Here is a 25775-nt window from a genome sequence, read left to right as displayed (position 1 = left end):
ATGGGCAATTTGATGCAACACTTCTGCTCTCCCTTCGCTAACCCAGCCCAGGGTGCTGGACTGGCGGACGGTACCAATGTCCACATCTGAAGAGCTGGAATTGCTCTTAAGAGGGGAGACAAGGGGGGCTGGGGCAACAGGGTGGGGGAGAAAAAAACAATCTGGCTACAGGGTGGCTGCTGTTAACTGCAAAGGAAGCTATAAGCCTGCAGCCTCTCCCTTCTGCAGTACTGAAGAAAACTCCTGAAGCAGTTCTCGCCTCCCAGCAAGGGCCAAAGGCCCCACAACTTTCCAGCACCTACACAGCTGTTTCACATTTAAGCTTAAAGAGAAACACAGGCTTGTGTTCAAACCAGACAACTGCAGCATTATTCAGTTAGCAACATCAGGACTTTGCTCCCCACTTACTCCCCCCCAACCATGCCTTATACTAGAACTTTAAACACTATTGATTAAATTGAAGCAGGGTTTTTCTAGTTTCAGCCCATATCCCATATTCCCCCTGCCAAATCCAATCTCGGAATGTCTGTGAGCTATTTGGGGTTCTCTGTTTTTTAAGAAATATACGAGTTTTATTTCCTACTGAATTGACCCACAGGGAACAGTTGCCCACAGAACCTTTTTATTAGCCCCCTCATAAACAGTGAGGGCTGTAGGGAAAGCAGTAAAGTTGCTCTTATTGTTTTAACATAATGTAACAAATGTATAGCTTGTGGGTTAGGGAGGCTATGCCAGAATAGTGGCTGTCTGTGCAACCCATGTATGTGCACATGCACATGCACATTACTGTCCTAACTATTTGCATGACATAATACCCTAGGGAATATAATAGAACAGCCTGTTCTTGACATGTGTCAGAAGCTATTTTCCGATTGTTAAATGGATAAAGAAGAAGCTAGTGGAGATGTTCTTCTAGATTGGAGTCCAACCCAGAGGAAGTGGAGGCAACTCAAATGGAAGTTGCCATGACTGCTGGTGAATAGCGAAGCAATTTTACGAAAGCAGCCCTCTACAAGCAGGGACTTGGGAGCCAAGTCATAGAGGGAGGGGGCTGGGGGGAAGGTATTTTAAGAAGAACCACCATCGCTATAAGGGCACAACAGCAAACTAGTCTGTTGAGGATGAAATACAGCTCCCTAAAAGAGAGAACTTGAGTAACTCGACAGAGGCAAGTATAATTTATACTTCCAGTGTATCAAAATACAAGCAAAATAGCACAAGCTGGAGGGTGGGGTGGGGGAAGTGGTGCAGCGTGGGAGGGGGGTGGCATGGCCCATCAGCAAGACCGGTAAGCTATGACTAGCAAGAGGTAAAAATGTTACAGAAGTCTATTACTAGCACAACAGAGAAGGGAAAGAACTGGTCCATTACTCACTGGGGAGGGAAAGTAATCAACAGATGATGCTGAGACATGTTAAATGCATTTGTGCTTCAAGCCTCGCTAAAAAGGAGAAGCACCAAGAGCCACCTAGTTATGAGGAAAACGAGCAGCAAAAGGCCTTGCGTCCAGTCTAGAGAAAAAAAAGAGACAGCAGGTTCCTGAGATGGCTTTACCCAGTCTCTAGGTACTTCAGGGTAACTACTTTCAGGTTCAACTGATTTTAAACAATCTACCTTGCCTCAGAGTTTACAGCTTTTCTCCCTTCCTGGCCGGTATTTGTGGGAGCAGCCTGTGTCTTTTCTGGCAGGAGCTGGTCCATTTTAGGAGATGCCCACTGCATCCCTGTTACTCCCTCCCACCACTTATTCTGAACTGTTCGCTTCTGCCCCGGGCACTGAATACCACCTGTGTTTTCTTCCTGAAACAGTTGTTTGACTGGCTCCAGGTGAGGATATGGAACATTCTGGAGGACACATCAAGCTTTCTTGAAACCATAATTACAAATAAATAACTGAACAGTTACTGCTTAATAAACTATATTCAATAGACTTAGGTCTCTTGACAGCCCTATTCCGACTAGGGACAACTTTAAAGCGCACCACTTACTGCTACATAGCCCATTTTCCTACCTGTGACCTTATCTTCAGTGCAGGTCCGAGTTTGAGCCCCATATTGTTCAGCAAGTGCTCTTCCGTTAGGAGGGGCAGGGTCTCACCATCAATGGCCTGCTCTCGGAATACCTGGAAGAAACCAGAACACAGGTCCAGGCTTAGAAATGACAGTGACTTATCTGATGCGCTTGCCTTGCCGTTGCACAGAAGGGTGCTGTAGAAGAGGTAGCTTCTAAGAGCCTCGGTGGTGAAGCAGGCCCCTGTTAATATGACAGGTATATACAATCCTGTATGCACAGCTAGGAGCCAACAAGTAAAAGGAAACACGTGAGAAGGTGAAATTAGGGCTGGTTGGGCCAATTTAGATAAAGCATTACTTTTTTTTTTTTTTTTTTAATGCTGGGATGGGACATGAAATTTTTTCTCTGGGGAACATCCCCAGGTTTAGCAACCAAAGCAGCTGACCTAAGCACAACATTATGAGTAAGCCCAGCTGACAGCATACGACAGCAGACTTGAGAAAGAAGAATGACATGCCCAGAGGTCCTACCCCAACTACATAAAGGGCAGAAGACATAGGAGAAAAGGTAAGAATCTAAATTTTGGCAAATCCTAGTCACTCACACTTGTGTGAATATTTGGAAAAAGTTGACCCAGTAGACTCCAAAAGTATTTGCAGTCTTCAGTGAGGCATATGCAACTGAGAAGGAACTTGCTTGTTCATGCATTTCCTTCTCCAAGCTGCTAATTTCCAAAAGAGTCTCCAGGCAAAATACATAAACAGATCTGTGAGGCACATCTGCAGGTTACCCGATTCATGTGCAACACTGTTTTACACTTTTTTTTTTTATCTCCTCCTTTGCCTGTGATATATTGCAACTATGCCTAGGACATGCAAGCAGCCAGGAGAATGCAGTCAGCCGTGCTGTTTGGCAGTGGCTCTCGATACCCAGACCGGTATCCCAGACTCTGATTCCACCTGGGATCAGAGAAGATGAGCCCTCCTGTTTCAGCACTGGGCCCTTTCTTTTTCCTCAACACTTCTAGCAGCATAGACTAATAAATATTGCAGTACCACTGTACTGAGGCAGCCGAGCGGTACCACTAAACGTGGCATGAGCCTACTGAGCCAGCCGCGCTGGCCCTTCAGCCAGTGTCCATCAACAATACAGCAAGACTCTTGCCTCTTCTCCTGGTTAGCTGCGTGAGGCAGACCCTGGACATGTGCATAGGTTTAATCACAGAAATGACAGCAGGGCTAGCACAGCCTTGTAAAATGGCAGTTTCATATGAATGCATTCTAATACCCCCAGCCATGCAAAACTGTACCATTTTAACACATTCTTAGGGACAGGCAAAAATACTTTTTTTGCCTCTCTTTCAAATGACAGGGTCATACAAAGGTTTTCCACCTCATGTACTATATTATAAAGGTTAAGGTCTGGATACGTGGTCTTACTGCTCCATTCTTCATATATAGAGCAGGGCTGCAGTTACACCAGCTTCCCCTGGGTGTTTATTCTGGATGTAAAGGCTTAATACTTCAAGAGTAAACTGCCATCGCTTGGTAATTTAGCCAGCAGGTTCCCTTTGGTTCTGCGAGATGTCAGTCAGATGCTGGTTTTCTCTTACTAAACCACACCTCCGCTCCACAGCTTTTTTTCCCCACCCCAGCTCATGCTGGATGCTTGCCCAAATGAACTGTCTGTGGGGCCTGATCCTGCTGTCTCTCTCCATGCATGGCTTATGCATAGCATTATTATTACTAAACACTATGGCAAGGGAGGGTGTTTCAATTTACTCTAATGGCTGCTTCTTCAGCAGCCAACCGTAGCCCAGAGCCATCCCTTTGGAGAGTGGCAGTGGCTGTTACAGCCAAGGCAGCTGAGCTGTTGCAAGTGGTTTTTATTGCTGGACTCCACAAGCAAAGCTGCCCGTGACTGCAGCACGTGTATCTGCTCTTTGACCTAGCAAAACTTACTATACTGATTTCTTTTCCTTCCTCTGAAGCCAGTGTGGCTGGGAGCCAAAAGCTTCCTTTCGCTCTGCACTAAAACTCTCCACAAAAAGCCTTAACTTGAGAAAAGCATCCCCCTTGGGTGTCCCACAGGTCTTGATCCGCTGCAGAGACAAAGCTGAATATTGTCAAGGGCTGAAATCAGGCATGGCAACTTTTGTGTTTGCTGAAATTTTCTTGTTTGTCTGCAACATGTTTCTAAATGCACAGCATACCACCAAACTCTTGCTGGGTTTTCCTGGCAGGAGAGGCCTGCAGACCAGTGCCAGACCTCCCCGGCAGCTGTGGTTTTGGAGAAGAGAACACAGACAGCTCTGCAGTTTAGAGCCATGGAGCTGGGTCACCCTTGAACACTGGCATTTTCACATAGTAAAAAACCTGTTAAGCATATAACCCTAGAGCATAAAAACGCATCATCCCTTAAGCCATGCACCCCCTACATAATGCAACATAGCAAGGCCACGACAGGAGGCTGTTTACAGCAGCTCCCCTTATCGTAAAACATTTTGTTTGCAATGCACTGAGAAGATTGCTGAACCTTTGTCTCAGCGAGCTATTGATTTCTTCCCCACTGGTATACCAGGAGCTGGCATGGAAGGTGTAAATGGATGATCCCTCTGCAAGGTGGTTGTGTTAAAGATTTCTGCACATTTCCTACAGGCCTAATTCAGAAGCTTCCAGGCAACTCTGAATTTCATTCCCCAGTGCAGGAATGCAGATAAACTGCAATACCACCAGTGCGAGAGCACGCTATCTGGGGTGGGGGGTAATAAGGAATGCGAGTAGCTGTATATTTTGGCTTCAGAGCCTTTTGCTTGAGCTCTCTTCAACACACACTGCAACCCACATGTACTCTCCTGAACCCACCACCCATCCCCTTATCATCCTCACTAAGCCCAGCTCCTGAACCAGCTTCTACACCTGCAGACCTGCTGCTTCTTGTTCCTGTAAACACCCATCCATCCACCATCATTTTTTAAGCAGTCCTTTCCCTCCCTCTCTGCATCATCAGAAACTGACCCATCTCTCTTCCACACACCCAGTCAGCCTGATCCGCTCCCAAGCACATGCGAAATCTCTGTCATTCCTCTTGGGGAATGTTACATGTACCCCATCCCCATAACAAGCATTCACTCTCCTAAACAGTGCCTCTCGCGTGCAGGCACAGCTGCTTGCTCCAAAGCACACCGGTTTTACAGGTGGTTTTATTAAAGCATGTTGTGATGGGATTAGCATCATGGTTAGGGGGCAAGGAAGGACAGACTTTAGATTGAAAACACATTATATCCCATCACCTGAGCAGGAAAGGGGAGGTGCAGGGCAATTCCAGGTTTCCACTTGCCCATCCCCTCCGGAGGGATGCAAAAGCACACACATTTCCCCATAGCACGCTACCAAATCAGCATAACCTAAAGGGAATTGCTTCCCAAGGGCCAGGTAAGCACACTGCTCTCCTAACAGGTGGTTCCAGCAGAGGCAGGAGTGCTGAGCTTCACCTTCCCAAACAGCTGGGAGCAGGGTGTAAGTTCTGGGAGAGGACACTTGCCTAACACAACTAGTAGAGGGAAAGACAGCAAGGGCCAAAGGGGAGGAGGTGGCAGAGTTTTAGAAATCAGATTTCAGCCAGCCTGGATGTCAAAGCACAGCTTTGCACTCCTTAGCTGTCCATCAGGGAGTCTCCTCTCTTGAAGTGGCATCTTTGGAAAGCTTGACTCCTGCTCTCCTTCCTTGCAAGACCTTGTCAGCCTAGGATGTCTCTCCGCTGAAAGGCTGGATTGTTCTGAACTTTGGCCCTTTGCCTCTCTATCTCTGCTACTTTCAGTCCCTCCCTTCTAAGCACACTAGAGCCCCTTTACAAGGGTGTCCCAGACAGCTCAGGAATCTGTGCCTTCGTAGTTGGCGCATTCTCTTAATGGGGCATTTATAATGGACTCTAGAAGATGCAGAAGCAAAAAACACAGGGTTGTTTTTTGTACTGCACCTCATGATCTCACACTGAGCAGGCTTTATGAAGCCCCCATTACTGATGGACGTTTCAACTCTGCTATAATGAGCTTAAAAATCACAAGTCACTATCGCTCTACAGCAGGGGTCCTCAAACTTTTTAACCAGGGGGCCGGCACGCGGATGCAGTGGCAGGCCGTCATCTGCGGCTGCTTGGTTTCCCCCCCAGCCCCCGGCGGGGGGGGGGTGTCTGTAAATACCGAGGGCGGATTGAGGACCCTGGGGGGCCGTATCCGGCCCACGGGCCGTAGTTTGAGGACCCCTGCTCTACAGTGTAAGCATGGAGGTTACTTTGACACTTGTGCAGCCAGGGTCTCTCGCAACCCCCCTCTGTCCCCACAGCGCTCTGTGTGCAGCAAGAGAACGCAGCACCTTCTGCCAGGCTGGCTGGTACCACAAGCTGCCCACCCCGATGCAGGGACTATGTGACAGCCTGTCCCTCGGTACAGCCACTCCACACAAAGCCACCACTATGCCCACCTCTGCCACAGAACACAGGACAGCTTCTAAAAGCATGAGCTGGACAGGGAGAGACAGTGACACTAAGTCACTAACCACGATCAACCCTGCCACTCGAATGCTCACTCCTGACTTTGCCCCTGCTCCTATCCTCTCCTGCTGTACTCGCTGCTTATTGCCGTCCATCCGCGACGCCCGTCACACACCTTCTCAGGGTCTTTGCTGGCAGCAAGTAGCAATTTAGCAATCCAGGAGAAAAAAAACCAAAAAGCCCCTGCAGGGCTCTAAGATACACCTTTGGTTTATATTGCGGTGGGCTGGGCAGTCCTGGGTTAACGGCTGGACTTGGTGACCTTAAAGATCTTTTCCAACCTAAATGATTCTCCTGGGAGGGACACTGCAAGTCAAATAGGCACAGACAGGAGGGAGAGAACAGGGGCTCGCAGGGAGGATGCTCCTCCCATGATGTTCTTGAGGCTGTTAAGAGATTTACCTGAGTGTACTCGGTGCAGCCAGACAAGCTGGACACAAAGCTGCATACATCCTCCACCGTCCATTTGCTGATGTCTTCCAGCGCAGGGCTTTCCTCACCATCCAGAAACAGACCTCCCATGGTGCCTGGATTGTTTGGAGTTGGGGGAGGGTAAGAAGCAGGGGAGGAGAAAGAAACATAAATCATTAAAATCCCACACGGACAACAACTAGCCTGCAATCTGAATATTTTTCTCTAGCCACACATTCATCTTTAATGACCTGTCAATTAAAGCACTGGGCAGGGTCAATTCATAGGCCTCTTCCTCCTGGAGGTCCCCAGCTTAGAAAGGGGGGCAGGGGAAAGGAAAAATCCTAGCTAATGCATTTCATGTGTTTAACGTTCTTCAGCTGTGGGGAAGAAATTGGGGGAGGGGAGAGAAAAGAAAAACCCTGAAGGAGTGTTTCTCCACATGCACCGCAAAGCGGAAAACTCTGACTGCCCTGTGGGTTTCTTTCCCTCAACCCTTCTCCTGGCTACGTGCTCCGAATGGTAACAGGCCCTGATGCCTCTCCCTGGTGGCCCACTGCCTTGCCGGAGCGCGAATCACTGGAGAACATCTTGCTCTTTCAAAGCGTTCATTTTCAATCCACCCCAGCCTGAAACATCCATCGGATCGGTCTGCCCCAACACAGCCACCGTCTCGGAGCGCGCTGCCCTCTGCTCCGCCACAGGAGCTGGGCATCTCTCCTGGCCAAGCATCTGACGGGTAATGGGATGACCCCTGCCAGCCCCTGCGACACTCCAAAGACAGCACAGCTCGGTTCAAGCTGATATGTCAATTCTCCGAAACGCAACAGCGGTTCAGGTCCCAGCCCTGTCAGCAGAGACGAAGGTGATGGGTTCCAAAAGGGTGGAAGAGAGCCCCCCCACCCCTGTGCTGCCCGTGCCTGACAGCACAGGACGTGCACACGGGGAGAAAGCTGGGCTGGAGCCAAGAGGAGCCGGAAGAGAGGCACAGAGAATAAGAACAGCGAGAGAAACGCCAGCCAGGTATCGACTGCAGCATGTAAAAGGAAAAAATGCAGAAACAAGTAATGAAGAAACCTAGTTCCAGAAACCACCACTTCGGGGGTGGGAAGGCACCATCAGCCTGTGGAACTCACTGCTGCATGATGCCATTTACACCGCAACCCGGAGGACATTTATAGGGATGTGAACATCCATGATTATAGTGGGTAGAGAAAGAGTTTATGAGGGGCTACACTATTATGCTTCAGGGCGTGAAGCAAGAAATTACCAGAAAAAAATGTTTCTCCCAGGGGTCTATCATGACAGAATTATCGGTCCTGCAGGCTTAAGGTGCTTCCCTGAGGTGTGTGATCAGCACCATGGACGCAACCCCTGGCTTCGACTCCTTTGCTCTGGCCACAGCAGTTCAGAGAGCACTTCTGCAAACAGTGACAAGGTAAAGCGGGACGCAACAGAGTCATGGCAGGGAGCACGAGCCGGGAGAACGAGGAGTGGCCGGTTCCCTGGGGGAACGCACCAGTTCAGAGGCAAGAGGCACAGAAAGAGCCAACAGCAAAGCCGCCAGCACAGTCCAGGGTAACGGGAAAAGGACAGGATTTACAGAGGAAGTCATCATGCCAATAAGATGCATGTAAAACACCAGCAGTCTGCGCAAGAAGCGGTCAGATGCTGTGTAACCATTTCCACCACATTTCCGCTCCCTACTTCCTGCTTCCCGGCCCAGCCTCGTCCTCCGCGCCGCACCACGTGCCCTCCCACCGCCCCACCGAAGCGAGACAGCAACGGCTGCTGCAACCGAAACTGCACCCCCCGCCCAGCACTGAGCGGGTGACGGGCACCCCCCGGTGCAGCGCCAGCGCCACCAGCCCCGGGCCCGCCACAGCTCCACATGCCCCCGGCAGATGGGGACACGTCTGCATCTCTCACATGCACAGCCAGGGCAAACAGATGGGCACCAGCCCCAGGGCCAGAGCACCTTGGCTGGAGCTGTGGGGAGAGCCAGGAGGCCTGCCACCTCTGCCAGCTCTACCTGTCCTTCTGGAGCAGGGATGGGGCTGTCCCTCTCTCTCCCCACACCTCGGTGACTCAGACATGTCCCTGCAGGCCTCTCTGCTGAGCGCTTCTTACCAGCCCGGGACCCTCAGCGTGCTTGCCTTGCTGTGGGCAGCAATCAGACATTTTGCACCTCCTTCATATCCTTCATCTCTACCGCAATCTCCTTCGTGCAGGCACAGGGCTCGCAAGATGCTCTGCTTGCTGCTCCCCAGGACAGCTCTGCCTGGCTGGGACTTGCCGAGTATGGGGAGCTCGTTGCCCCTCACCTCGCCACCCTCCATCCCCCTGGAGGCCAGGCAGCCCCTTGCTCACTTCACACCCCTTCTTTTTCCAGCTATAAAAAGCTTCAAAGACTTCTGTGTGTCTGATAACAGTTGCAGAGAAAACCATCGGCTGTCATGCAAGCCTGGCGTCTGTCAGCACGGGAGGTGGAGGCAGAGGCCATGGCCAAAGAGCCAGCGAGCACTTTCCTCCCCCTCGCCACCCCCACCTACCAGACAGACAGATGGACACGAGCCCTCATTCCCCTTCCTATTGCATTCCATTTTGCAGGAGACAAACACACAGCTGCTTATGTTAAAATTCACAAAATACTCAAATGGCTCAGGGCTCCTTTTCCTTTTCTGCCATTTTGGGGGAGGGTTTTTCTTTCTCTGGGTGGGGGTAATTCTCCTTCTCCTTTTTGGAAGAGTGGCTGCAGCTTGGTAAACAGAGGAAGTGAAACTGAACTCAGTTATTCCAGGCACAGTCAATGCTTGGGCGAGACACCTCCATCTGCAGCCAGAGCAAGCGTCTCTGAGGGGATCTGACTGTAACAGCCAACTGCTTTAAAATGAGGTACTTCCTTATTCCAAAAGCAAGCCAAGGATTGAGTTGCAGCAACACAGTGCTTGGGAATGAACTCCCCAGTCACTAGCCAGCCAGACCCATCCTCAGGGTTTAACTTCAGCCGGCACAGGGAGAGGCTGGTGAGTCCCTGCCAGGCACACGCTGCCCTTCGCCAGGTCCCCACCGCTGTGGGCAGAGATTTAGCCCAGATGCTGCATTCACAACTGGCAGGGATGAGGGGAAAAGTGTAAGGCTTCCCTACAGTCCCTCTCCTGCACACGTGCTTGTGATCCCGGAACCACACTGAGTGTGGGATTATTTGCGGGGTTACAGACATTGCCAGCGGAGCTGGAGTAGCAACTGCTTCTCCTACAGAAGCCTTTCTCTGTGGTTTTCCCTCCTTTGTCTTGTCGTGCCCCCAGAAGAAAGGAAGGGAGAGGTCAAGATGCACACAGATGCACACACAGTAACCTGCTGTGTCCAAGACTGAGTGCAAGACAGGCCTGCTGTATGGGAACAAGAAATATTTTCCACATACCCACACACAGACAAATGCAATACAGCCAAAATATTTATCTCAGAGAGTTTGTTTTCCCTTCCCATTTATAACAGGGAAACAGGGACTGACTGATGGAAATATTCTTGGGATGGGGAAGGTAAATACCAATACTTCGGGTTCCGGCCACAGAACTTAAAAGCTAGAGGGTGGAAACCTATTTTGACTGAAGTTAGTGGCAAAACACTCCCATTCCCTGCAGAGAAGCCCAAAACCTCATGATGACTGCGGAACAGCTCAGCCCTAGTAGCTCCAAAGACTCGGTCACCATTCTGGGTCCTCAGCACCCTTGATGTCAAGGTTGTGGAGCCTGGTATTCAGGTGTCCCCCCTGCCCTTTTGCTCCCAGCCGTCTGAAGTCACCAGATGCAGGAATACTGGCAGGAAGGACTGCTGCAGGATGACACAGCAGCTGACCACAGTGGTCCCTCTGGCCTCAGTGTGTATCTAATTTGCAACTAGTACAGGTCCAGCCCTCAGCACACTGCACGCAGTCACCGGCCCTTTCCAATTTTAACATCCCTAAAGCAGAAGGGTTCCTGTCCTTCCTCCTGTCCCTCCTCAGGAAGATACATCACCGTCTGCTCCATCTCTGTGGATGGCTGCACCCACTCACCACTGCTCTGGCAGTCTGGAGAATGATAATAAATAGGTGCCAAGTGGCTAGAAGGGAGGCACCTTCTATTATAATAATGACATGTCACTGGATCCTGCTGGACTGCGAGGATGCATAAAGGGCAGCATCTATTCCCTGCCAGGCCTCCTCTGTCTTGCTCTATGATAAATGACGGTCCGAGAGACTGGTAATGGATTACAGAGCATTTCACCAGATGGGGCCCCGCGTGTAAGAACTGAAAAGAATCCATCGTCCCAGGCCAGTGTCTTGTAGACAGGTGTCCACGTAAAAGCCCTCACCACCCATGCCGCAACCCATTTATAATTTCCCTCCCTCCTCCTGATATCCAGCTGCTTCAGAAGAGAAGCCAAACGCTGAACAGGTCAGGGAGAGCAACCCTTCTGGTCAGCACAGTGCGGGAAACCTCTGCTGCAAATCCGGCAGCCAGGCTGCAATAGGGTTGCCTCTGCCGCACGGAGACGGGTGAGTTTTTGCTCCTGGTATCACAGGAGACAATTCAGGTGCCAACTGGGAGACCAGTGCACAAAGCAAACCCACTTGAAACTCAGCCCACCTATGGGTTTAATCAGTTTTGCTACCTCTCTCTAACCCCTTCCCCATTCCACCCTGTGCACGCACTCCCACTCCTTCTCACACACCAGAGAGGGCTTGGGTCATGGAGTGGCACTGGAAGGCTTGCGTTAATTGCTCTCCAGACTACAGATCAATAGAAGGATTTTAGCCTCCTGCACACTCCATCCTTCACCTTTTCCAAAGGACGGGGCTGGAGGAGGGCGGTGGGAGGAGGAGGGGAGCAAGGCTGCTGAAACCTTGACAAGATGAGGTCATCGAGCAGCCGCCAGATCCCCAGAAGGCAGCTCAGGGAATCGACCAAGCTCTGGCTGCCTCATCGATATTCTTCCCAGTGGGGACAGAAAACGGCTCTGTGCCTCCAAAGGAGGAGCCTCCCGGTGCTGGAAGACCAGAGGAACTGCCTGAAACGCAGCAGTCATTTTCAGCCAGCCACTTCCCTCCTCTCCTCCCTCTGGCTCTTCCTCTCGGCCTGCCATGTTACCTGCCTTGTTCAGGTCGTTACTTTATAACGACAGCCTCCAGCCTCCAGCACAACATAGTGACCATCCGGGCCAAAGGAGCAGTCCCTGTGCAAAAAGGGGTTACGGAAATTATCTGGCACCAGGGGAGAGGTGGGTGCAGTTCTGCCTGTCTGTAGGTGCTTTGTGTTCCCCGAACCGAAGTAACACATTTTTCATTGACACACCTTACCCCAGCACACCCCACGATCCCCGCAGCATTTGGATCAATATAGCTCTCAATATTTCAGTTGCTGAACTCCCAGCCCCCCTACCAGCCTGCTGTGCTGCACCGAACAAGATGCCCTGCCTTCCGAAGAGAAGAGAGAGAGCTTCGGCCATGGAGTTGTACAGTGCCAAGCAAAACGGGGCCTAAACTCTGTGCTGCTTTCCCGCAAACAGGCAATATTAACAGCCGCGACAGCATGTGAAGCTAGCCAAAAGCAAAACTGTCCTCAGGAAAAGACCTACAGCCCTGGAACAGGCTCCACAAATCACAAGTGCTCGAAAACCGGGCAGTGAAACACAGCCCTGATCTTTGCCGAGGCCTCAAGACACGATCGTGATATAAATTCGAAGTGATAATAATAAATGGCCTATTACAGTAACTCACGGATTGCTGGGGGAGGGAGGAAACCCATCTACAGTCCTGGCCTCCCTGCAGAGCCTCACACAAGTGATGAGCACCACAGAGCCGTGTGTTTCCCTTTTTAATGGCCAGGAGAAAAAGGCTCCTGTGAGGAAGCCTCAGCAGCCCAAGGCAGCAAGAATATTTATCATGTTGGCCACCTGCCTGTCATAGAAAAATCGCTTCCTCCTTCCTGGTTGGAAGGCAGCTCTAATGAGTGATGGGCAGCCGCATTCACAACCGCAGCAGCTCTTTGCATAGAAAACAGGCAGCCTCAGCGACCCACATGCCATGCCTCCCCCCCCCCCTCGCCCCGTTCTCCCTCTTCTGTGTGGCAGGAGGTCCCACCTCCTGCTAATTGCTCAGCCAAGTAATTAGCTGAGGCAGATTTTGGCTCTGGGCTATGCTGGCAGTGCTGCCAACCTGCTCCCCACTGGAGACCCCTGGGCAGACCAGCTACCGGGGTCTGAAGCCCCACTTTGTACCACCTGTACTCACTGCTCCCTTCCAGCTCCAGCTGTGCCTGCCTCTGCCCCTCTCCACAGCCCAAGGGACTGCGCCGCTGAGGACCAGAGAGCTGGCAAGGACCTCCCTGCCTGCCTGCCGTACCCAACAAGCACCAATGCAGCTACAGCAGTGCCTGTGAGACTGAGAAACACCCCACGGGCAGGGGAAAGAGCCCACCTACCTCTGCCCGGGGAAAGGGGCACAGCAGCGGTAACTCCGACACCCCCAAGGGCATAGGGCAGCCAAGATCTACAAGTCACTGCCGGGGGACTCTGACACCCCATCCCAAAGGTGCTGTCTCACATGCTACCCTGGAAACGTGCCAGACAGGACACTCAGCAGGCAGGAAAACGCTGCAGCCTTAATCCTTCACTTCCCCCGCCGCAAGCCACGGCAATGCACAGAGGGAGAGACGAGCATGTGGGAACCAGCCAGGCACCCTCCAGCCCCGCACGTCCCCAGTGCTGTCCACACCTCTCCCTGCAGAACAGCCTCTGCCTTGCTCCCAGCCTGCGGCCTCTGCCCACACAGCGCAGATCCACGTCACCCCGGCAAGCTCTCCTTTGGTTCTTTGTCCTGCTGTACCCGGGTGTTTCTCTCCAACCTGGGCCCTCCGGTCCCTACTCCTCGGCAATCGCATGAGCACAGCCCAACAGTCTTTACAGCCTTTCAGGCCACCCTCCCTGAGACAATGCTTCTGGCCCTTCACTTGTAGGGCAGCACCTTGCAGCCATCAATAATTTTTGTTGCCTCCCCCTGAAGCCCTCCATTATTTACTGGTGTCTGTCCTGAAACATGGCTTCCAAAGAAGGCCCAAGCATCTGCAAGATCCCGTAGTCCATCACACTGAGATCTCACATGCTCAGGATTCGCTTTGTCCCTGCTGGCCCTCTTTATGACCCTTGATTTGCTTCATTGCAAATGGGTCCATACTAATTGAAAGAAGGTGCTTGGTTCCCTGCAGAGAAAAAAGAGCTGCAACCACACTGCAGAACAAGAAGGGGGAAGCATCCCACTTCTGGCATGCTGCAAAACCTGTCGCTGCTCCAGCCAGTAACTCAGCAACAGGCACTCACCTGCATGGAAGTACGGGCTCATCGTGTAAGGGAATCCGAAGGGCAGTGGCTGAGGTGGTGGGATGGAGGCTGGCGGGAGATATTTCACCTCGTTTTTGTTGATGCCTGGTCCAAGCAAATGGCTGGGGGACTCAGCACTCGAGGAGCTGCAGGGGACATTTTGGACAGCAGCCGTTTCACCCAGCTCCTTGGCCCCTTCACAGACTTTGCCCGTCTCTTTGCACTCCTTAAGCTCAGTAGCCGAGCTGCTGCTCTCAGCCTTCAGGCTCTCCGGCTTCTCATCGCTCACATCCGCATCGCTCTCAGAGTCCTTCATCTCCTCATCATTACAGTCCGGTGCCCCGTCCCGCACCCGGGGCTCTGCCAGCTCCTTGGCCTCACTCAGCCCCTGCGGCTCAGCGCGGTGGTGTGCCGACTTACGGCTGCCCCGCCGGGGCTGCTCCTTGGGCGGCGTGGCACTGTTGGGGACACTGGGGTTGAGCGACAGCAGGGGAGTGTTATTGTGCCGCAGCACCAGCATGGCATTCCTCCGGGAGAGCTCCTCCCGCAGCGGGTGGCCCTCAGGGATGTCGTGCACATTGCGCAGGGCCGGGTGGTCTGGGGGCAAACCGGGATGCAGGCTCAGCGGGTCACCAGCCAGTAGCCTTTGCCTGTGGAGATTCTCCAGCTCCTTCTGGCGGATGATCTCAGCTGACATCTCCAACCTAAATTGGGAGAGGCAGAGAGGGAACGTCAGGGAGGAGGGCTCCGAGTGACGTGCTAACACCCCGCCATGCCGAACCTGAGCTTGCAGGACCATGGTGTCACCTCCACACCCACGCCTTGTTTCCACTAGTCTCACCTGGGCACCACTCTGTCACCTGGGCACATCTCACCCCGCACAGCACCCCACGTTGCTCTGCCTGCTGCTAGGAAAGGTAAGGAAAACCCCAACCCCAGCCCAGGCAGGCTAGCCCTCTACACTCTTTACCTTGCCAGGTTTTGCTTTCGTAGCATCTCTTGCTGCCGTGCGAACATCTCTGCTTGTGCTGGCTGCAGGAACCCGTAACCTGGGGACAGGGATAACAGTGCCAAGGGGTTATTAATCTCAGCATTGACTCTTGGGTAACTCAGGGTTGGCTCCCCAGAGGGCTAACTGAGCAGGAAAGGGCAAGCGGGAGCTGCCTTTCTGTTCTAGGGCCCATTTATGCCCTCGCTCCCAAGGCAGTGCAGCCTGCTGCTCAAAACATGGGACCAGGAGGGCTGCTGGGGATTAAAAGAGAGAGCAGAACAAGGCAACCTGCTCCTATCACTGCAAAACCAAGGGTGAAGTCAGCACAACAGTAACAGGGAAACACAGAAATCATGTCTGGGCTGTGAGGCTACAGGACGGTTTGTCACAGCCTGCGCCTTCCCTCTACCCGCTTCCCCTGGCTGACCGCCAGCATTTCGTACGCACTCACCTGGTGTCTGGCACAGAGCCGAAGGCACCCCAAGGAAAGGAGGTCTCAAGTGGGGCCCCAGGGCAATATGGGGTGCATTCTGGGGTGAAAGCAGAGGCGGTGGGTGGGATATCTCCCTGCAGAAATCAGAAAATAAATCCATGTTGAAAACCCGGAGGCTCCATCCACAGTGCCCAGGGGGCCCAGGCTCGGGAAGAACATCCTTTCTGCAGGTGACCTGCATTCTGTGCCAGAGGCTGTTCTGAGATAGGAAGATACATATTCACCCACATGCAAAACTTTTAAAAGGGAGATAGAAAAAGAAGCAGAACCAGAAGGGGAAGAAAGCAGCCAGGACTCCGTAGGTCCCACATACTTCCCACCTTGACACGTCTGCTTCTGTGGCCTTCCAGCTGTGCTGTTCAAAGGGGTTTTGGCTGCCCAGGGATAGCAAAAGCAAGGCTGAAGATGCTACACCTGCCTGTCCCCTTGGCAAGCTTGGGTTTCTATCTCAACTACCTTACAAGTGGAAAGGCATTCTGTATTTTGGGAACTGAAGTGTGGGTCCACGAAGACTGAAAGGCGTGACTGACTGGTACACCTCACAAAAAATCACCATCCTAGCTGGAAAAAGGGGTGATTTTTAATTCTGGATGGAAAAGCTGTAAGAGAGGCAGAGGAAGATGCAGACAGGCAAGACTGGGAGAGGGATGTGAGCAGGAAATGCCACAGGGTCAGTGGAAGGGAATACGACTGGTGAAGGAGCGGGTGATGGTGGCCAGAATGGGTAGAGCAGATGTAAGGTGGCAAGTAAACTGGAAGAGGCAGGTTTGAGGGGTGGGGAAGAGGATGATGCCTGGAAGCAAGGCAGGCAGCACTTGCTTGTTGCGGGGAGGTGCGTGGGGGAAGCAAATGAAAAAATTAAGACAGAAAAAAAAAAAAAAAAAGGGCAGGAAGGGAATAAGAGCCAAGGTCTCTTCCATTAGTCAAATCTGTCCTGGGAGCCTGCAACCAAATCTCTGCTTTCCGGCTGCACGTCTCTTAATTCCTTTTGATGGCCACTTACAACATTATTACCTTCACCAGGGCATCTAGAGGCAAAGCCAAGTGCTGTGCCGTTTATTTTCATTTTACAATATCTCCCTATAAAATCTGCTTCAGGAGAGACTAGAGGGCAAGAGAAAGGGAGCAAGGAGGTGCATGTGACTTTGCAAAAACCAGACCATACGCACAACCATGCTCCCCCTTTCAGTGCGGGGATGCCATGCCAAGTGTGGGATAATGTGACAATCCTAGCCATCCATGCCCCCACCCCACACAGTCGGGGATGGATTACTACCATGGCTCATGGAAAGCCAGTCAGGGACTCTCTGTGGATGAGGTGGGCAAGGAAAAGATTCCTGTCCTTTCCCTAGATCTTCCCAGCGCGGTTTTATCCTCATTCTGTGCAACTGCCACTACAAAACACTGCCACACAGACCCACAGCACAGAACAGGCTGACTCCCCTCCGAAATTCCTCCTTCTCCCTAGCCCTTGCCCATGTGCCTGTCTCTGCCTCCCCCCTTCCCGTCTGCCTCTGCTCCCCTTCTCCCCTTCCCCTGGCTCCCTCCGTCTCTGCTTTCCTCCTCCTTCCTCCCCTAGCTCTCCTCTAAACTAATTGCACAGCTCGCTGTGTCTGGAGGAGAGCCACAGATCGATCCGTCGCTGTTGAAATGTTAATGCTAATCGTATAACCGCTCCGCCAGCACCTCGCACTTCAGTGGCAGCTCCAATTAATCTCAGGTAACGCAGCGCGTGACCTTCGGCTCAGAGCCGGGGCAGCAGCCAAGCGATGCTTATGTAATTACACCATGAAGTGTGTAATCACCTGCCCTAATCCCCGAGGCCTCACAATTAGCCGAGGCCTCGGTCGCTGGGCTGCCAAGTGCTTTGCCACCCCGGACAGCCTGCAGATGAATAACGGACAATTAAAGCGGCATGACGGGGGCTAGGAGGTGTCCGTTCGATCGTAATTAGCTGTAATCATGGGGAGACGAGCCTGGCAGACGTGCTGTTCGTTTTATAAGAAGCAATTTAGGAAATCAAGTCGCTTTTAACCATTCCGCAGCCAGGCAAACTGTGACCATGCCCTCCGTGCCCTTTACATATGCAGAAGAGGGGACCCTGTCCGAGAGGTGACAATGCGCAGAAGCCCCAGGTGCAGGCAGCACACAGCTCAGAAGGAAATGCTAAAAACAAAGAGAGCTTCTTGATTTCAGCCAAGACGCCACAATCTGTGCCCAGGAGGCTTGGTGTCGTGTCCGATGGGGATCAGGACTGGGCACTGGGAAACAGAAGGCTCTCCCTTTGGTGGCAGCCCAGTGTTCATCAGAGGGCATTTTTATGCTTTAATTTTGCACTACAGGGCCTAACTTTGATCCCTAAGGAATTCACATCTGCTCAAGACTCTGCAGTTCATTCCCTCTGTCCTCTCACCAGAGCTGTGCGGCTTCCCTGCCTTTCAGGGCCAGGGATGAACTCATAGTTTGCAGTGGTCAGTAAGCGGTGCCGGGGGGGCAGGGGGCGGCAGGACAAAGCAGTCACTGCGGGACCCGATCACATTGCCGGGCACGTGGCTGAGCACGGCACCTGCAGTGGCTCGGGAAGGGGCTGGAGGTAGTTGGAAAAAGGGCTGTAAGAAACGCATCAGGAGCAACTTTGAACGTGAGAGGTCAGTCACTGCTTATGTTACACAAGCAAAACACACTGGGGATGAGTCCAAAGGTTTAGAAAATTCAGGGAGACGTTTACACCTGCTGTCATCATGCCTGCCCGACACAGTGGACCACATGGAGACCCCAGAGCTGTTCTCTCAGCAACACTGGAGCTCTCCACCAAACACGCGCATAGGGCAAAGCTGCTGGCTGAGGCCAGATAACCAGGACCAGCCCAAGGTCCCGTGACTGACACCGTCACACCCCTGGAGCCTGTGGCCTGTAGTCTGAGATGGGAGGCTGCACGTGCCCAAACATGAAGGGGTCATTGTACCTCTCCTGGCATCCCCCCCTAATGCTCAGCATCAGTCCCGAGCAGCAGGTAACCTAGAAAGAAAGCAGGTATGCTCATGAATATTTGGGGGACAAGGGACTCCTCTCCCTGCAGGTAGACCGATATTCAGCAGGTGTAGCAGGATACTCACAGCAGATACTCATGCTGCATAGCCCCCGTGGAGCAGCGCTTCACACTGCCTGCGCTACCACAAAGGACAGATGCTTTCTGCCATCCCACAGACCCAGCCCCCTGGCCGTCCAGGCGCGGGACCTGTCAGAGCCTGCTGCTGTCCCCCCCCCCAGCCCATCTGCCTGATCCTTGGCATGGAAACCTGGCACTGGAGGGAGGGAGTATGACCAGGTCGTGTCCTGGCACAGAGCTGGGAAGACCTCCCAGGCTGCCTGGTACAGATACAGCCAACTGCTTCCAAGGAAGCTTGGAAATGTACTGGCAACCCCAGAGCAAAAAGCCCCAGAGACTTTAACAAGGGCTACTGTGCTTTTAGACGGATGTGCACCAGAACACAAATCCTTGCATGCTTTCTCAGGTACGTATCAGCCTTCAACCCCCCCCCCCCCCTTAATTTCCTTCCTCCTCTTCTTCCCCTCTCAGAGTAAGGGCTGAATTACAGTCCCATACTCTGAGGATGTGTATTTAGCCGTTGGCAATTACATCTGATAAGCCTTGTCCTTACCTTGCAGAGAGCAATTCTGTGTTACTACATATTCCTCCCCTCACCCACCCCCCCCTTTTTTTTTTTCCCCCTAATATGCCAGCTGGAGGCTTGTGAGCAGGGTATTAGGGGATTTGCACTGCATGCTGCTAAATTTGATATGTCCTTTAACAGGAGACAAATGGTTCACAAGGCTTAAAAAGTATCGACTTTTCTTTAACAATAAGCACTAATGGCCTTCAAATAATCAATATTTAAAGTCATTATGAGGTTACACATTATACTGTTAAAATCAAGCCTTTCACTTTAACCCCATCATATCCTCCCAACCCCAGAGCAGTGCTCCCCCCAACTCACTCCAAGCTCAAAAGGAAGGCTCGGAGCACAGGCTGTGACTGGAGATGTGAGAGGGTCAGGAAATGCAGATTGAAACCGGCAAGGCATGGAAATAAATTTAGAACGGATGGAAGAGGGGGGGAAAAAAAAGAATGCATGAAAGCCCTGCTTTCTTCTGCTTTGCATTTGATAGGAAGAGACACTTTAAACCTGAGGTAATAGCCAAGCAGCACACAGCTCCTTGCTGTTTTGCCATCCGCAGACGCTGTCTGTGCCAGGAAGGGAAAATAAATAAAATGAAAGGGCTTTCTAAAAATGGTGTTTGGGATTTCCAGGCAGAGACATGTACTGGCGCTGCCCTTCTAGGGCAGCAATGAGACCTGGACACAGAGAGGGTCTGGTTTATGCTGCCAGGAGAAATCGCTCACTCAAAATCCAAACTGGTGCTAAAACCAAATTAGTTAAATCAGGTCAAGCTCTTTGGCCTTTGCTCTGCATAACATTCAGCCAGCTGGGATCTGGTGAGGCATCCTCCCAGTGCAAAAATCAGAGAAAGAGGGATACAGCATTCAGAGCAGAGAGGGGGATGCAAGGCTGGAGTAGGAGGGAGAATGTGTCCACAGACGACAGGAGAATGTGCCCAAGGAGCCAGGAGTGAAAAGGAAAGCCTCTGCGACTGGGGCGGGGGAAGGAATTAGGTGATGAAATCAAAAATGGTAGCAACAGCAGATGGAAAGAACACAATCCAAAAATCCTTGCTGGGTATTTCAGGCACACCTTTGCACAGAGAAAGACCTCTGGCTGAAGCACAATGTTTGTCAGCTTTCTGCAATGAAAGGGCAAGGAGTGTATCTCTGAGACTCTGCAGCTCCCACTCCCAGAACACTCTAGCCAAAGGGCTTGGCTTCCCAGGACCTCAGCAGATCAGGATGCTGATGGCATCTCACCCAGGTAGTATTCCTTGCTCCTTGGCACTCCTCCTGCCTTCACCCCATAGCTGTCTACGGTCCTAGAAGATGAATTGTGTCCCTAATGCTCCTTATAGACAGCACCAGAGACAGCCAAATACTGTTACCAAAGTACCTGCCCCTCAACACTTGCCCTTTCTCTATCATCTGCCTTCTGCCCCTCCTGTGAAAGAGGGCAGGCTACCCCACACAGACCCCATGTCATATACTGTACGTATGTGAACAAGCTCCCAGCAACTATAACACAGACCTGATGCATCGTATTTAGCCACCAAGCTTCACCACACTCATCACACTGTTAAGCAGCTCATCCAGCCTCATCTGAGAACCCGTGCAATGCCTTTCATTTTCAGGGTATAAAAGTTTTTCTTTAAAGGGGGGTGAATGCAAGTGTTCCCTAGGCTTCATGCACACTAGCCTGCTCTGTGAGAAGCATTCTGCTCATTTCAAGAGTACTATCAGGAGCAAATTCTGCAGCATGTACAGGGAGATGAGCACTTTGGGTAAGAACATGCCAGGCTAAACGACCCCAGCAAAACCAAGTACACTGCCAACAAAATTTGGAGACAGGATCCAAGGAGTAGGATCCAAGCAACTCTGCATCTCTGCAGGGCACAGCCACCTGCCATTTTTGCAGGAGACACAGCAGTTTGGAGATGGGAAGTACTCCAGGCTGGAGTAGTTACAATGACACCTTTTAGTTGCACCCTCTCCTCTTCCAAGTCTTTTTATAACACTGAACTCAACAATCTTTTCAAACAAACCACCAGGTCCTGGCACTCTGTAATCCAAGTCTGAAGCAATCTAGAGAAGCATCTAGGAAACCCAAACCATGAAACCAAATGGATTCTCAAGCCTGCTGCTTGACTGTACTTTTGGCAAGACATATCAGTTTTACTAACTCTTCAGCAGGCGGAAGCTGGTACAAAGAGGTGAAGAGACCAATACTCTGCTACAAGGACCTCAGCTGCTCCAAGAAAATCCGTATTCAGTGTGTCTGCCTGCACACGTGTGTATCATGTCCTTCAGAGCCAGTGCCCACCTGCCTGCCTTGGGCTTAGTATCATTAAACCTACCAGCCTGTTTCTGACCAGCAAAGATGGATGCTAACTAGTTGAGAAATGTCTGAACGTACCCATCTTCACCTAATGAATGTTTGGGAAGGCTCATCATCCACCTCTTCACACCCGGAAACTGGAAAACTGTATACGTAACTCCCACTAGCAGGCAAAGGTCTCTGCAGTCCTACCTTTGCAAATCCAGCAGCTCTGCCCTTATAAATAGAACTAGGTCACCAGTATAGGTTTTCCCCCCTTGCTTTACCAGAGATAATGGATGAAGTCTGGAGTGGCCAATTATTCTTGCCCACAAAGCTGCTGCACTAGAGAGCTGACCTGATCCCCACAGATCTCCCGATAGGAAGCTGAAATGGAATTTTAACACCATGCCAAACAGTTCACATCCCCCTGCATCATGTGCTATTACTTCTGCTCTTGGGAAAGGAGATGCCATAAATCTACCTACAGTTTGCCTACGTATGTGAGCCAGCTTCCTCCATTCCCTTCTCCTCTGTCAGTGCCTACTTGAACCTTTTAAAATTTCTATACCTTCATAACAAATGTGCACAGAGGCTGCTTTGATTTATCCTGTTGACAAAGACCACGGCAGCCAAGTACAAAACTCAAGGCTAACAGCAACAGGGAGAATGGAGGGGAGAAATGAACCCAGACAGCGCTTCGCTGCTTAGAATACATGCCCACGGCCTCTCCTGGCATACCTAAAACGCCTGCAGTGCTTTGGCAAAACAGCAAGAAAACAGTTTGCACATGACGGCTCCAACCAGGCCATTTCTGAGTGGAAGCAGAGCGATACATGCCGACCCTTAGTGACACTCAGGTGGCTGCAGACCTCTGGGGAGAAATAACAATCATGTGAACCAATGTCAAGGAGACATACCAAGTCACGGCTATGGGGCAGACTTCTAGCTTCCCGTTTCCCAGCAGGACTCCCCAGCTCTGCTAACAGAGGATTATCACACCTGAGAGCCTGGCCAAGGAGGCAGGCCATGCAGGGTCGTATCACACCCTCCTTGTGGGAGCAGACAGCAGCAGAAAGAACAGGCAGTCCGGTCTGCCATGCCCTGGCACACTGGAAGAAGCAGGCACAAGATGTGCCCAGCCAAGTCCACCATGGTGATGTTTCATGTCGTTTGTCTCAAAGCTCCCTGGAGAACTACTCTGTCCAGGCATTTAGAGCAGGTCCTGTACGCATGGTCCAAGGCAGGAGCAGTGTAGGAAAACAAAACCAGGGCTGATAACATGCTATGAGCTTTGTTTCAGTCTGCAAACTCTTGGACAGAAATGAGATTACAGGAGTATGTAGCACAGAGAAAAAGGCAGCTTCTTTCTTTCATTCCCACCAACACAGCCACAAGTGGGTGCAAGTGTCCTTGCTCTATACAACATGCTGCATTATACTGCTCTTTGAACTGAGGTGCTCAAAGGCCTTCCCAAACATTCAGTACAACCTGCTTTCAAAATGAGAACCACTATCACTGTGCAGCAAGGGAAAATGAGACACAGAGTGACTTCTGCAAACTTAACCCAAGGTCCTACAGATATTTCTCTCAACATCAAAGGCAGGTCATGCCCCTATGTGTTCCTTTCCCCCACCTCGCCTTGCTAGGATTTTCTCCTCGCTTATGCCAGCGCAACTATTCCTAGGGCTGCTTGGAGAACTGAATCAAGATGAAAAGGAGTGGTCTTCCAACCGTTAACTCCTGGCCTTCAGTCTCTGTCCTCTGACCTAGCGAATGACTTCCCTCTCCCTCCAGTAACTGCTGATGAACAACGGCCCTAACTCCAGCCCTCTCCTTAACCTGCTAATAACACCTTCTTCCCAAGTGATTTACTGCTTCCTGGCCTAGCCCAGCTCCATTAGCTACAACACCTGTCTGGCAGTGGCAAGTACCTCTGGATTTGATACATATCTAATGCACATTCAGGTTGCCCCTCCTATGCGAAGCACCTCACCATAAGCAACCTCCACCCTTCCATACGTGCCTTTTCAGCCAGGCCTCTGGCTGGCCTGGCACTTCTCCAGGCCACACATGGCTGGAGAAATTTTCCTGATGACTAGCTGCACTAAAACTCATCTATCTCTGCATTCCTCACAGGTCTGCCTACAATCCGCATGGACTGCACTGGATTTTATTAGGTGGGTTAGCCAAAGTACACCCTTGTAGGAGAAAGGTTTACCAGGTCTGCCCAGCGCCTACACACTGCAAACCCATTGGTGAGAAAGAAGAAAAAAAAGACAGGATCTCCAAGGCTATAAGGGGGGCGGGGGGAATATTTTAAACTCAACATAAACATATGCGTGCTACAGAACTAATACTGCAGCCTGCTGCCTGCCCCCACTCCAAGATGAAAGCCAAAAAAGTCTAGTTACTGGAGTCTTTCATAGCTTGTCCCGTGATACCCAAAGCCTTTGCATCCCTGTGGCTACCAGGCCCTCTCCTGCCTCTGCTGTCCTTGTCAGAAACACACAGAGCTTTAATTTAATTTCCTTCTAAAGTTCTTGATTGAGGAGGGAATAGCTTATGGCACAGAGCAAAATAAATGAGCTAGAATTTCTGGGGCGGGGGGGAAGATTTCTAGCACTCCTATCAGTAGTAAAGGCAAACTGTGCCTCCTTCTTCCTCAATAAAGAAAATTTCTTTTCTTTCTATTCCATCCTAGAGCATTCCTTCCCTCTCACTATCTGAGGATGCTATACAACGCAAACTTAAAATAATCTTAACTTGCTCTGTGCCAAAGAACAGGTTAGAGTCTAGCATCTGCTCTGGAGATCCAAGGCAGGACTGGGACCGTTCCCACCGCAGCCGAGACCGGGGCCGTTCCCAGCAGGCAGAAGTCGCCGGCCTGGATGCGGACACACACCGCAAAGCACAACCGCCCCCCGGTGCAGGGACCCCAGCACGGGGCAGCACACCGGCACCTGCATTGCCCTGGGATGCGTTAAGGACCCAGCCTGCCCACCCGCAGGGGCACTGCCGCCCTCACCCAGGGATGCCCTGCTCCTGGACCCTTACGGCACAGGGCACCCCCTTCCAGAGCATCTCCGAGGTGCGGCCCAGCCCGCCCTCCCCCTCCCCGCACCCCTGTGGATGCCGCGGCGGCGGGAGCAAACCCCGCCCCGGGGCGTGGGGCAGCCGCGGCCGGCCCTTCCCCCGCGGTACCTCTCGGGGAAGTGGGTGTCCCTGTGCTGGGGGAGGCCCTGCTTCCTCCGCTGGCTGGAAGAGTTGCTGGCCGAGGGGATGTGCGCTTCCATCGCGCCGGGGTTGCGCGCCGCCGCCGCCGCCGCCACCTCTTGCCGCGCCCGGAGGAGATCTGGGGAGAGGGAAGGGATGAGCTGCTGCCCACCACGGGCCCCCACGGCCCCCCCGCCACCCCCCTCCCCGCACCGGCCCCCCGCAGGCACCCACCGCCCGCCCGCCCTCCGCCGTGGGGGGCTGCTGCGGCCCCTTCGCCTACAGCCGCGCACCGCCCGGCCGGCGGGGCTGCTGCGGGGCTGCTGCGGGGCTGCTGCGGGGCTGCTGCGGGGCTGCTGCGGGGCTGCTGCGGGGCTGCTGCCGGCCCTCCGCGGGCGACAGGGCTGCTGCTGCCAGGGCTGCTCCCGGCCCGGCCCACCCCGCAGCCCCTCGGGCGACAGGCTGCGCCTTTGCCCCCCCGTCCCCGCCGCCCCCCGTCCCCGCGGGGCGGGCAAGCTGTCAAGCGGCGGGAGGCGGGGGAGCGCGGCCGGCCCTGCGGCTCGCCGGGCCCGGGCTGCCCCGCGTGCTCACCCGGCAGAGCGGGCTCTTCGCGGGATCCGCCTCCGCCGCCACGGGAGTTTGGCAGCGGAGGAAATTGTGCAACTACGGGAGGGGGTGGATTGCTGTTTAATTGCCTTCCTGTCGGAGGGAGGGAAGGGGGGAGGGAGGAAGGGATTCATGCATGCATGCATGGGGGGGAG

The 25775-nt window shown here is 52.5% G+C and overlaps 1 protein-coding gene across 1 annotated transcript in view; it reads right to left on the bottom strand.

The window, feature by feature from the left end:
- The window catches only part of SAMD11 (sterile alpha motif domain containing 11), a 158569-nt gene that overhangs the window by 4045 nt on the left and 128749 nt on the right, over positions 1 to 25775 (bottom strand). The window contains 6 exon segments of the mRNA XM_055800642.1: positions 2011 to 2121; positions 6966 to 7090; positions 14334 to 15037; positions 15304 to 15382; positions 15776 to 15891; positions 25003 to 25153. Of these exon segments, the coding sequence (XP_055656617.1) occupies positions 2011 to 2121; positions 6966 to 7090; positions 14334 to 15037; positions 15304 to 15382; positions 15776 to 15891; positions 25003 to 25153 (1286 nt within the window).

This window comes from Falco peregrinus, chromosome 3 (assembly GCF_023634155.1).
Source record: "Falco peregrinus isolate bFalPer1 chromosome 3, bFalPer1.pri, whole genome shotgun sequence".
Taxonomy (NCBI): Eukaryota; Metazoa; Chordata; class Aves; order Falconiformes; family Falconidae; genus Falco; species Falco peregrinus.
Note: the sequence above shows the minus strand (reverse complement) of the source record. Positions and strands in the feature narration are given on the sequence as shown.